Below are 12,900 nucleotides of genomic sequence, written 5' to 3'. Positions count from 1 at the left end.
AGTTGTTTATACAGGTATTTGTGTATTTATGTAAATACGTCTGCATGTATTTTTAAATAAAGCAAAGGTACAAAAATCTAAAACCTACAGAAATATTTCAAGTGTACCACTGCAGGATCTAAACAAAAGAAATCCATCAAAGATAAAATGTACTTCACTTCCGTCACCCTCGATGCTCTGAAGAAGTCTGCTAAATACGCGAGGCTGAGCTAGCCGCTCGTGCGCTGGCAGCGTAAGGCTTTCTCTGGGAGCAGAGCTCTCGCTCCATTCACGTCACACATGCTGAGTGTCTGCAGGCACCGTTCTGTGCTAAGTGCTAATTCATCTCACTCCTCTGACCTCCGCCTTTTTTTTTTTTTTTTTTTTTTTTTGGTTAACGTAAATAAAATCTGATTCAGTAAAAGAAAGAGTTACAACACCTTGAAAAGCTGTGTGCTCTCTTTGACACGGTATTCATGCCTGAAAGAATAGAAACCAAATCGCCCCGCTGACCTCCTAGGGCTGCTACGGGGATTAAATGAGATAAAGCATGTGAAGTGCTGGGACCATGTCTGGCGCACTGAGCGCTTTCTATTTACTGGCTGCTTCTGCTGTCATCAGTGTGAGGATTACTCATATGATTATGACTCTGCATCCAACCCCCGTGTCCTGAAATCCTAAGCAGTCACCATACAGCAGTGTGGTCTGCAGAAAGAACACTGGGTTACAGATCAGTAGTTCAGGCTGCTGCACATGATAGGTGAATACAAGTGAGCAAATTCTTTGACTATGTCCCATAAAACCTTATTTGTAAAATGAGGGGTAACACCTGCCTTACAGAATCATGATGAGAATTTTACCAAAGGTAATCATGAATGGGAAAGTATTTTTTAAACCATAAAAAACGATAACTATTTAAGGTATTATTATTTCATGAACAAACACAGGTATACAAGTGTCTAAAAGCAAAACAGAATTGTTATTCATTTATAGACACATGTCCAACCCTGATTTGGGGACTGTTTATAACCCACAGGTTTAAGTGCCTGGCCTATGAAAAAACTTTTAGCTACAGATACTATAACATTTACATAGTAAAACTAACGTTCACAAGCATATACTTACCTTTACTATTGTTTTAGGGCGTTTTTTAAAAAACAGTTTTGGCTTTTCAACCACAGGAAGAGGTGGAAGTTTCTTAAGCTCCTGCAGGACAGTGGTTGCAGCACGTTTCTTGGATAGTTTTTTGCTATTTCCCTCTCCTTCTGCAGAGAACTCTCCCACTGACACCCGAGTAACAAAGCTTTTCATATGTGGTGGTCCACTTTCTTTAATAACCTATTGAATGTAAGTAAAGTATTCAGTACAGGCACTTAAGATGTGTTCTTATGGCATGAATCTTTCTTAATGTTCATATCATAATCAGGATTGAAATTATTAAGAATTATGCCAAAATCATAGATTCCTTCAATAAGGCTATTACGAAGTCATTATACAGGGGCTATTCATTGATGATACTTACGATGCCTAAAGGAACTGAATTTGAAAAAACAGAAATCTAAATAAACACATTCAATTCATGGTCAAAATTGTGTTTTACTAGCTTAAAACAGGCAATTCTAATTATGGTTACCCTGTTTCTTATGGAACAGAAAATTAAGAACATAAAACATACCATATTACATTAGGTACACAGGCCATCCAGAATGATAATTTGCATATAACTGTGTACATATCTTTCTCCTCTGTAAGAGTAAGTTACTGGAGTGCCAGGAGTTTTATAACCCATAAAGCATCCTGCATGTGGAAGCTTCTCAAAAACAGGTTATGTATGAAAAATAATCTAATTTTGATGGAGACCTCAACAAAGGCTGATTACAAAAAGGAATGTTTACGCTCTGTGACATGACCTTAAATAGGTAAGTAGGTATGCCATAGAAATACCTAACTTTCTAGAGTAACGGATTATGAATCTGTCTGCTACAAATGTTCCTAAATCCTGAATTAATGTGCTCTTTTTAAACTATACCAGTTTTTGGAGGAAAAATGCCTTCCAAAACCTGAGTGCTTTATAGTCTCCTTCAAAAGGCTGACCTAAAAAAAACAAAAATACCCTATTTAAATAGTTTACCATTGAACATTATATTAAAAATCTGTCTTCTAATATTGGACACCAATTAGGAAAACATAGAATATCTCAATAATGTAATATTATTGGGGATAAGGAATTTATGATAAGCATACTTTCCAAATAATTTAAGTTTACAAGTTGAAACACCAAAACTGTTTAACCACTTTGATGGACATCTTCCTCAATTAAAATATATACATATATACTTTACTGACTAAATATTTAACCTTTTATTGTTCACATTAGATCATCATTATGAACATCAGATATTCTATACTATACTATATTGATGTCTCTAAGGACATCTAAGACTTTTAAAACTGTTCCTCTTCACTGTAGCCTTTAAAAGGCCCCATCTTCCAATGACTTTTGAGTTATATGCAATTACTTTTGATAGGTTTTCCATATTTTCCCTATCATTTCTTGCTGGGACCAACAAGCCCTCAAGTACATTCTCTTCCTGCTTTCCTCATTTTGCTGCCTTTAATCTCTATGGACTGAGAAATCAGATAACCCAACTTGTTAGGACTGTGTCTAAGAAAGCAAACAGGTTCCCAGTCGAGGTAAGTAGATCCTGCCAGTGAGAGTAAAATGTGGGAGCTTTCTAGTTGGTAAACATCACATAATTTGAAGGAAGACAGATACTCATCAACTGTTTCAGTTTATTTCCTGGGTTTGGCCTATTTTCTAGATATTTGAGTTGCAAAATTAGTGACCTCTTAATAAAGGAGGTATTATAACAATTTAACATTTTTTCTCTTTTAAATGTCACACGATTTTGAAAATATTTGGTGACATTTATCTAGCTGTAAACTAGAGAGCTGCTTAATTACTTCTTGGTGACTTATTAGTAAAGGTTAAATTTAAACATATTTTGGCCTCCATAAACTTAGAAGAAATTAGATATTAATATATACATGTCACTAAATATTAACTATACTGAATATTTTCAATGTGATCTTATCAAAAACACCAAGTCTTATAGGTTACTACAAATTATCTTAAACTCAGCAAATAAATTTTATGATGAAACGTGAAATATCATGTACACAAATGGCTTAATACAGAAAAGGCAAAGAGAATCAGCAGGAATCCATAAGTTCTATTTTCTCAGGGCTTGTATCATTTCATGATAGAGAGTTCAAACGTCAGGAAGCACATTAATTCTTTCAGGATACTGAAATTTTATTTGTCAATCTTATTTGTTTGTTTATTTAAAATAATAAGGAGCAAGGAGGGAAAAATGGGAGATCTCTGCTGAACACATACCTCAAAACTGACGGGCATATTTCGCTTCAGAGCAATTTCAAACACTAAGCTGATCTCAGACTTATTTGCATCTTTGTCATCATCCATTTCTTTTCCTGATTCACCATTCTAAATCACAAAAAATAGGATGACATTGAATCTTCACTTTGTAACAAACTTTACATGTATTTAACAATCAAGGGAACCTATCTAAAATACAACAGGAAACAGGAAACCAGAAACTGGATCTTGTGGATTTCTATGTAACCACCATAGTCGAGGGCTTTGCTGTGAGGCTTCTTGTGATTTGGTTTTAGTTTTTTTCCTCAAAGTAGAAGGATAAATGCTGAGTGTGGAAATCTCTTACTCAACCATTCACTAATTTGAGTTTATCCTACCTCCTCAGACCCAGTTCTCTTTAGAGACCTCCATTACACACACACACACACACACACACACACACACACACACACACACACTACCTCCACTGGTATATGATATTTAATCTTCTATGGAGACTAAGTTGCAGAAAGAGTGCAGGATGCAAACCAGGATTTCGGAGCTCTGTGTCAATTTACTTATTCACCTATTTAACACTTACTTCTGGAGGGCCTCACATATACTGAACACAGTATAAGCATTAAAGAGATCAAGAGACAGTATTCCTGCTGTCAAGAAGCTTATGACTTAGTGGGAAAACAGATAAGCAAACGGATAAGGGTTATAATGAAAGTGTACAAGGACAAAAATTCTAAGTCTGCCAGTAACTAAGATAAATCTCAAAGGGGGAAGAACAACAGGCTTGAGGAAAGGGAAACTGTACAGGTTGAACCGCACAGTTTCAAATAACTAAGTGCAGAACTCGCTGAGAAGGTGACTTACTAGACACGCCTGGGCTGGAGATACTATTTTGAAGTCAACAGAGAAAGTAGCTGAAGCCATGGGAACGAGTGAAATTACTGAAGATCAGCCTCAATAACCTCTCTGGTAAAATAAAGTAGGACTAAAAAGTTCATAAAGATCTCCTCCACTTTAAACTCCTTGATTCTAGATTAATTAATACAATGTAATCCATGCTCAATAAACCGTAGCATTCGATGCAAGGTAAATGAATATTATTTCTCATCCTTGCTCACATTCCCAAATCCTCCCTTGCCTGGAAACTCCACAGGGTGAACCAAAGTGCTCAAAGGTAAGGTCATCCCAGCAGGAACACAAGAGTCTAATATAGCACACAGGTTAGCTGAGGAGCAAATCACAGCAGATCGCTACTCTGGTGGTCCTTCCTATCAGCAGAGATTTCCCTTATTTGTAAAAAAGCATTTGTTTGTCTTCTCAGTAGTCTCCCTAGGCAACTATAAGAAACAGGCTGCCACATGCAGCAGTGACCCACCTGAGCTGACTTTTCCGGAATAGGTTCATTCTGCAGTGCCTGAAGGGCTTTCATTGCAGCATTGTGTCTAGCAGCTTGTCGAGTCTTTCCTTCCCCAAAAAATTCATTATTTCCTACAGTCAGCTGAACATAAAAGATCTTGGGCATTGGGCAGTGATACCTAAAGTAAGAAAATAAAAATATTACTGTTAGCTCAATAAAATCACTCTGTAGGGACTTCCCTGGTGGCTCAGTGGTTAAGAATCCGCCTGCCAATGCAGGGGACATGGGTTCAATTCCTGGTCTGGGAAGATCACACATGCTGTGGAGCAACTAAGCCCGTGCGCCACAACCACTGAGCCCGCGCCCTAGGGCCCGCGAGCCACAACTACTGCTGCACGCCTAGAGCCCGTGCTCGGCAAGAAGAGAAGCCACCGCGATGAGAAGCCCGCGCACTACAACAAAGAGTAGCCCCTGCTCAACGCAACTAGAGAAAGCCCATGCACAGCAACAGAGCCCCAACGCAGCCAAAAAAAAAAAAAAAAAAAAATCACTCTATAATCATTAGTAAGATTTATTTTCTTTAAAATGACACCAACCATAGAATGCACTATACCCTCTTATTAACCCCAATAAAATTTTTTTTGTTCGTTTATTTACTTATTTGGTTGCTCAGCATCTTAGTTGCGGCAGGTGGGCTCCTCAGTTGTGGCTGGCAGGCTCCTTAGCTGCGGCACGCATGTGGGATCTAGTTCCCTGACCAGGGATCGAACCCGGGCCCCCTGCACTGGGAGCTCAGAGTCTTAACCACTGCGCCACCAGGGAAGTCCCCCCAATAAAGATTTAACCTCTCGAATGTATTTAGAAAAGATAAAATGTGAGTCAATACATCTATCGATAATAAAGTATATATGCTGATCTCCATGAAAAACATATTTTAGAAAACATTAAACATAAATATTGTAAAAATTATTTAATTTTATCACAGAAGACTTCCTGGCAAGAAGTTTTCAGTCACATTTTGACAGAAGTGAGCCAAATGGTCTGGTGCTGAAGGACTGGGACCTGCCACAGAGGTGAGTGACAAGCAAGACCATTTAGGTGACAACACGCAGATTACTGTGCTTTTAGCAGAAGGTAATTATGATTAGACATGGGAAGAACAGTAGTAGGATGGAGCTCCTACTGCAAAGTAATAAGTACTTTGCAAAGTAATAAGGAGATCAGAGTCAACATAAGAAAGAGTGGAGAGTTTAAGCCAATTCTTAAGCAGAAAGAATCACAATAAATTGTATTTAAGGTGAAAATTTTTAGCAGGTTTGTGTTTAATGTGACTGAGGTAAGGATGCGTGACTAAAAAGCTGCAATGATGCAGACATGATGGGATAAAGAGGGCTGTAAGAAGAAAGAACAAACTTAGGAGAAATTAAGAGGATATGCAATAAAATCCATTAATTTAACAATTATTTATGGAGCACCTTCTTATGATGGGGGAGTATCACAGTGAACAAAAACACACATTAGAGTGGAGAAGACAGACAATAAATAAGATAAATATGTAGAATATCTAGTATGTTAGAACTACACGTTGAATAGAAAAAGAAGGAAAGGTTCAGAAATGTCAGGTGGGGTGGGACGGGGAGGGGGTTAGACAGTGGCCAGTGAGTGTCTCATTGAGAAGATGACAATTGTGTAAAGGCCAGATATAAATGAGGAAGGAAACCACACAGATACGTGTTCAAGTAATTCAGAGGATTCCCACCTGGTTAGCATCAAGGGAGTAAAGGAAGGAAAGCTAAGAGATGGGAAGAGGTGGCCAGATTCCACAGGGCCTTCCTCAGAAATTACTGTAAGGATCTGACTTTTACCCCGAATGAAATGGCCAGATTTTTTTTTTTTTTTTTTTGCGGTGCGCGGGCCTCTCACTGCTGTGGCCCCTCCCGTCGCGGAGCACAGGCTCCGGACGCGCAGGCTCAGCGGCCATGGCTCACGGGCCCAGCCGCTCCGCGGCATGTGGGATCTTCCCGGACCGGGGCACGAACTCGTGTACCCTGCATCGGCAGGCGGACTCTCAACCACTGCGCCACCAGGGAAGCCCCAAATGGCCAGATTTTAAAGAGAGAAGCAACATAATCTGACTTCCATTGATTGGAAGGATCATCTGACTATTATGTTGAAAACAGACTGTAGGGGAATGATGACAGGAGCAAGGAGATCTGTTAAGAGGCTACTGCAATAATACAGAAACCTGAACTAGGGTAGCAGCTTCGGAAGTAATGAGAAGTACTTGGATTCTGGATGAATTTCAAAAGTGGAGAAGATGGGTTTACCCAAGGACTAGCCATGGAATATGAGAGAGGCGTCGAGGAAGACCCCAGGGTTTCTGACATGAGCAACTAGACAGTGGAGCGCCCGTGCGTTGAGTCGGTGAAGACTGCGAAAGGAATGGGTTTGTTGGGATCAACAGCTCTGGGGTGGAGATGTTAAATTATTCAGTCTGTTAGACATCCAAATGAAGATGTCAAAGAAGACAGGCAGATTCATAAGTCTGGACTCCAGGAAAGAGGTCCAAGGCGGAGATAGAATTTGGGTATCATCAATATGTCGGTGAAATTTAAAGCCACAAGACAGTGAGAACTCTGTGGGAGGGCGTGACTGACAGGAGGAAAACCAAGCAAGCAGAGTGCCCTTCCTGAAAGCCAAATGGGAGAAGTATATCTAGCAGGAGGGAGGAGTCAGTCGTGTCAGATGCTGCTTACACGTCCAGTGAAATGCTGACTGAGAACTGTGACCACTGGACTGGGCAAGTTAGCAAAACTAACAGATTCGATTTTGATGGAATGTTGGGTGTATAACTGCAACACTAAAAAATTAAGTTAAAAATCACTCCTGTGCTGCAAAGCGTCTCTTTTCAAGCAAAGAGAAGCCAGTCGAGGTCTTACTAAAGTTGTAGATGATTATTAGACATCCAAGTGGCAGAGCTCTATATTCAACCTGAGATAAACTGCATAGAGCCCACTCTGTAAGAATTCACAGGCAGATGGGACTAATCAGTGAAGGTTTACTGAAGGTGAAGGACTAGAAATGTACATCAGTACTGAAGATGCAGATTTGGGAGGTAATAATTGAAACCATGTTGAGTGGATAAGCACCTGGAAAGGGTAAGTGTAAAAGAACCAAAAAAGACAGCCTAAGGCTGGGATCTGACTAATGCCCACGATCAAAAGGCAGGGGAAATAATCGACAGCAGCGAAGGAGATGAAAGAGGGTCAGAGTTAGAAAAGAAATTATAACACAATGTCAGGGGAAGGGATAATCAACAATGTCAAATGTTGTGGAGAAATCCAGAGTGAGTATGAAAAGAAAGAAAAAAGAAAAAGTCACTGTTTTAAATTTTTAAAGTCAATTTTCTTGGCCCACAGTTTTCTATTAAGATAAAATACTTTAAACGTGTTTTTACTGTATGTCATATGTTCTCATTTTTAATTGGCAAATATAAAAAAGTTAAAGGAAGAAAAAAATCACTTATAGTAAAAGATATTTTTAACGTGCAGAGACTAAAAAGCATTACAACCACAATCTTTTTTGCTCTTTGACTGCAGTAACTAGTGATGCACTGAAGTACACAATTTCCTATTACCTATTTTATTTTAGATCCCTTTAATGCAGAATTTTGACAGACTAATATCATCAATGCAGGTTATTTTCATTTTGTTTCCCACAAAATTCAGTTTTCCCACCTCCACAGAACTTTATGCCTATTTTTAACTGGTTTCACTCTAAAACTTCAAAACAGACAACCTGAAATCAGAAATTTACTTCTGGACTGAGATCCCACATGGCAAGCTTTCCCCACAGAGCAAATGTTTACAATTAATTATACACTTCTGAAAATAGAGGTCCACAACTGGAATGCTAACAGACCTTTAACTATGGTGGAGGGAGTGGGCGCCACTATAATCACTAAGGCCTGCTGACAATTACAAAACTCATTTCGGTTTGCCACAGAGACAAACAAAATTTCTGTTCATTATAACTTTACTGGAATATGATGTCATAACACATAACCATACTGAAACAATCTGCTGATTTTCAGACCAAAATATTAATTGCACACTAAAGAGCCCTTGGGGCCTCTTCCTTTTGGGGCATCAAATATGGCTCTATGTACGTGCATGTGCCTGATGTGGATACGTATGTACATATATATTATACTGTATAAATATCAGAGGGAAAATTAGGTATGTTGCATTTTTAACATAAAAAGTAAAATATTCTAGCACTAACAGCAGGAAATACCAAGACCCGACGCCTGACTTGTTTCATTCCAGTTTCATTCCATCCTCTTACTTAACAATGATTCTTAATAATCTACCCCACGTGGTTTGAATACCTTATATATCACATCTCCTCATATCATCATGACAATTAAGATTAACCAGAGCACTCTCATTAATGGCTCCCAGATTGAATTACAGGAGAGAAGATGAAGAATTCTTTTCGTGTTAGGTCCTGGTCTCTAAGTATTCATTTCCCTTGGTAAAGAAGCTCAAGTTTACTAACTTGAAAGGTTGATAGGCTCTATTTAATGGAGTTCCTTTTTCTATTTTTATTTATTTATATTTTTATTTATTTCTGGTAAAGTGCTTCTAATAAGTGATGCACTTATTTCCACAAATTAGCACATACATACTTACCTTATCTTACACTGCTGTTCTTGAATGATTTTCCTCAATTAGAATTTTATGATCAGTGCTTAGATCCCTATCTTTTACTGTTAAAAGATGAGCCATGAGGCTTCCCTGGCGGTGCAGTGGTTGAGAGTCCGCCTGCCGATGCAGGGGACACGGGTTCATACCCCGGTCCGGGAAGATCCCACATGCCGCGGAGCGGCTGGGCCCATGAGCCATGGCCGCTGAGCCTGCGCGTCCGGAGCCTGTGCTCCGCAACAGGAGAGGCCACAGCAGTGAGAGGCCCGCGTACCACAAAAAAAAGAAAAAAAAAAAAAGATGAGCCATGGAAACTCACCCATCCAGGCTATTAAAGTTTCAAGGTCAAACGGCTTCTACCCTCAGCCTCCGAAGTGTATTTTATAAAGTGTGATACCGATTTCGTAGGAATCATCTCTAGGGCCTGTTACAAATGCAGATACCTGTGTTCTAACCCTGACCTGCTGAATCAGCCTCTGAGGATGGAACAAGAGTCTTCAGTTGCACAGGTTTTATTGGTGGGTTTGCACACTAAAGGCTGAGACACCTGCTCCTCAGGTCAGCACAGCCTACAATGTGGCTGATGCGACTTGATGACTGTTTCACACCCCATGCAAGCAAAGGACTGCTCACATTCCTTATAGCACCACGGTTAGGTTTCTTACATCTCTTTCTCATTTAATCCTCACGGCAGCCTGGTGAGACACATGCCCCCATGGTCACCCTGAGAGGTAGCAAATCTCCCCAACAAAGTTGCTGGGCGTCAAACTCAAGTCTGCCTAACTTCAGAGCTTAGGAAACTCTTAAGTAGTTTCCCGAAAATCTGCTTTATCTTCTTCTATTTTTCTTCATATACGTTTATTAAACTAGATATGTCCTTGGCGGGCCAGAGAAGCTAATGCAAGCGTTCTTTCTAACCTAATAAGGTCCACGAACAGACTTCAGAGGTGCCTTACCGAGTAGGTGCTGAACAAACAGACCTCCACAGTGAAACTCTGTTTTTAGGGTACGTCAAGCCAAGCAGGGACACAAACAGGCAGGAGCGAAAGGCCAGAAAAATGGGCTCATGTGCCACACTGCCTGACAGTGTAAGTTTTATAAAGACTGTTTGTTAAGACCGCTTTTTTTCCCCCCATTCCTCTTTGCCCTCTGTCCACCGGAACTTTTATAAAAAACAAACAAAATTTCAAATAAAAGAAAATAAAAGTTTCCCTTTCTTTAGATCTCAAAAAAGTCTTTAGATTTGGCCTGTCTTCAAGACTTCACAAGTCACTACAAGAATAAAGAAAGAATGATATTTGGCTCCTTTGAATTAATACTTGGCATTCCTTATACAGTTTTGTTTTGGTTTTTGAGCAAAGGGAAGATTTTACATTCTTCCATAGTATTCCTACAAGAATATGTGTATTCTTATTCTTATATTTGACTTGTCAGTTATAACAACTTTCCATACCATAGATCCTTGCCATTCTCCCTAAATCTACCTCATTAATGCCCTCTTTGTGGACTCATTTTGTGTTTATCTTTCTAAACAACTAAAATCCTCCCTACCATTCTGTGACTGCCTTCTCCATCATCTCCACCTTCCTAAGTATCATTTTTACAAGGTGAGAAAGACATATTCCAAATAACATTAGAACTTTTAAAAATTGAAAAATAATTGCCTCATTTCATTTGATAGCATTATCATAAATCTCAGCCCAGCTTAAGCGTTCATGTCTCCTCTACAGGTTTATGTCTTAAATATATGAACGTGTTATCTTCTGATCTAATAAGGAGAGGCTGTGGATTTCTGTGTTTACTTCTAACATTGACTGAAAACAGAAATGTCACTTAATCTTTCTATCTCAGTTTACTTATCTGTAAAATATTTGCAGAATTTATGTTTAAAGAACTATAAAGGCCAAAACTTAGAAATCAAATGCCCTGCTGATTATTTTGACTCTTTGTACATGTTTTGGCAGAGCTAAGCATTCTTTTTCTTGCTATTGAAAAATAATAGGTTTTATCATAAAGCTATAAAATAGTCCTTGGCACATTTTCAAGCTTGTATGTATATAAAACGTCTAGATAGGAGAGAGTTCTTTCTCTATTCACATCTATAAATTTTGAAGCTATATCTTTTATGGGATCTGAATGTTTAGTCTTGAGAAATTTCAAAAATTAGGATCTATCAGAAAAGATTCACAGGACGGCTGAAAATAAGCTTTAAAAGAGATGTAAGGATATTCTATTCTATTTGTAGAATTATAATTATGTTTAAGATGCATGAGGGAAAATATAGAAAGATATGCACTAAAGGCTGGGATAGGGTGTTCTGAAGTGATGGAATTATAAATGATATATTCTTTCATAATTTCAAAATTTTAAAAATAATATGGTTATACTGGTATATAAACAAAAGAAAATATTTTATTGAAGTCAGTCTAGTCCCTGTCCAAACAAAAGTAAACCTGCACTCAAAATGTAAATTTGATGAATTAGTGGAATGACTTGTGGAATACAGACTACGAGCCACAAGAGTCAATGGTTTGTACTGTGTCACTGACGCCAGTATCACAACAGGACTATGGAAATCAGAGCATGCTATCAACGAGCACCACTTTATAAACACACAATTACCACCCTCGATCCCAAACTTGGATCCAGCATAAAACTATTCTTGCCCCTTCCCTAAATGGATATCTAGATAAATCATCATCGCCACCATCACCATCATCATGATTACAGCCGACACACAGAACTCACCATGTGCCAGCCACTATCTGAAGCTCTGTGCATACTCATCTCTTTCAGTCACAGTAACAACCTCAACTTCACTTCACACGCATGGAAATGAGGAACAGAGGTGTTCACTTATTTGTCCAAGGCCACCCCACTTGAGCCAGCGTCTGAACCGAACAGTCTCACTCCAGAGGCTATGGGCTTAACCCCTACACTATGCTGCGTCTGAATGAACTGGATAAATGAGCACTTTAAACTGCAGAGCTACTAACTATAAACTTTGGAGAGGTCATGATAGACTTGGAACATCAAGGCAATTTAAGCCAACCTTAGATCAGTGGTCACATCAGTTCCAAAGAGAAAGCTGGGGCACCGTAAGCCCAGGAGACCGAGCTGTTGGCAGCACCACTGCTCTCTCTCACGCTCTGCCTCCTCTAGTAACCCACCTTTCGGGCACCCGTGCTTAAACGCTAACGTTCCCATGAGGGAACTGCAAGTCAAAACCACAATGACACACCACTGCACACCCACTAGGATGCTTACAGCTGTGCAGCCGCTGCTGTTCCTTAAAAGTTAAACACAGAATTACCATCTGACCCAGCAAAACTGAAGAGAAAGTTTTGAAGGTGTGTAAACAAAAATGGGCACACAAGTGTTCATAGCAGCATTATGCATAACAGCCATAAAGGAGAGAGAACCCAAAGGGCCACCCAACTGATGAATCAGGAAACAAAATG

The 12,900-nt window shown here is 39.2% G+C and overlaps 1 protein-coding gene across 11 annotated transcripts in view; it reads right to left on the bottom strand.

Annotated features, from left to right (window-relative positions):
• STAU2 (staufen double-stranded RNA binding protein 2) overlaps positions 1-12,900 on the bottom strand; it is a 309,733-nt gene that overhangs the window by 192,444 nt on the left and 104,389 nt on the right. For all 11 annotated transcript variants that reach the window (XM_027127905.1, XM_027127903.1, XM_027127902.1 and 8 more), the window contains 3 exons: positions 4,752-4,911; positions 3,380-3,487; positions 1,105-1,317 (listed from right to left, as the gene is read on the bottom strand). In XM_027127905.1, the coding sequence (XP_026983706.1) occupies positions 1,105-1,317; positions 3,380-3,487; positions 4,752-4,911 (481 nt within the window). The remainder of the gene's footprint in view (positions 1-1,104; positions 1,318-3,379; positions 3,488-4,751; positions 4,912-12,900) is intronic.

Source organism: Aethalodelphis obliquidens, unplaced genomic scaffold (genome assembly GCF_003676395.1).
Source record: "Aethalodelphis obliquidens isolate GAN/ISIS:26980383/991018 unplaced genomic scaffold, ASM367639v1 scaffold33, whole genome shotgun sequence".
In the NCBI taxonomy this organism is placed as follows: Eukaryota; Metazoa; Chordata; class Mammalia; order Artiodactyla; family Delphinidae; genus Aethalodelphis; species Aethalodelphis obliquidens.
Note: the sequence above shows the minus strand (reverse complement) of the source record. Positions and strands in the feature narration are given on the sequence as shown.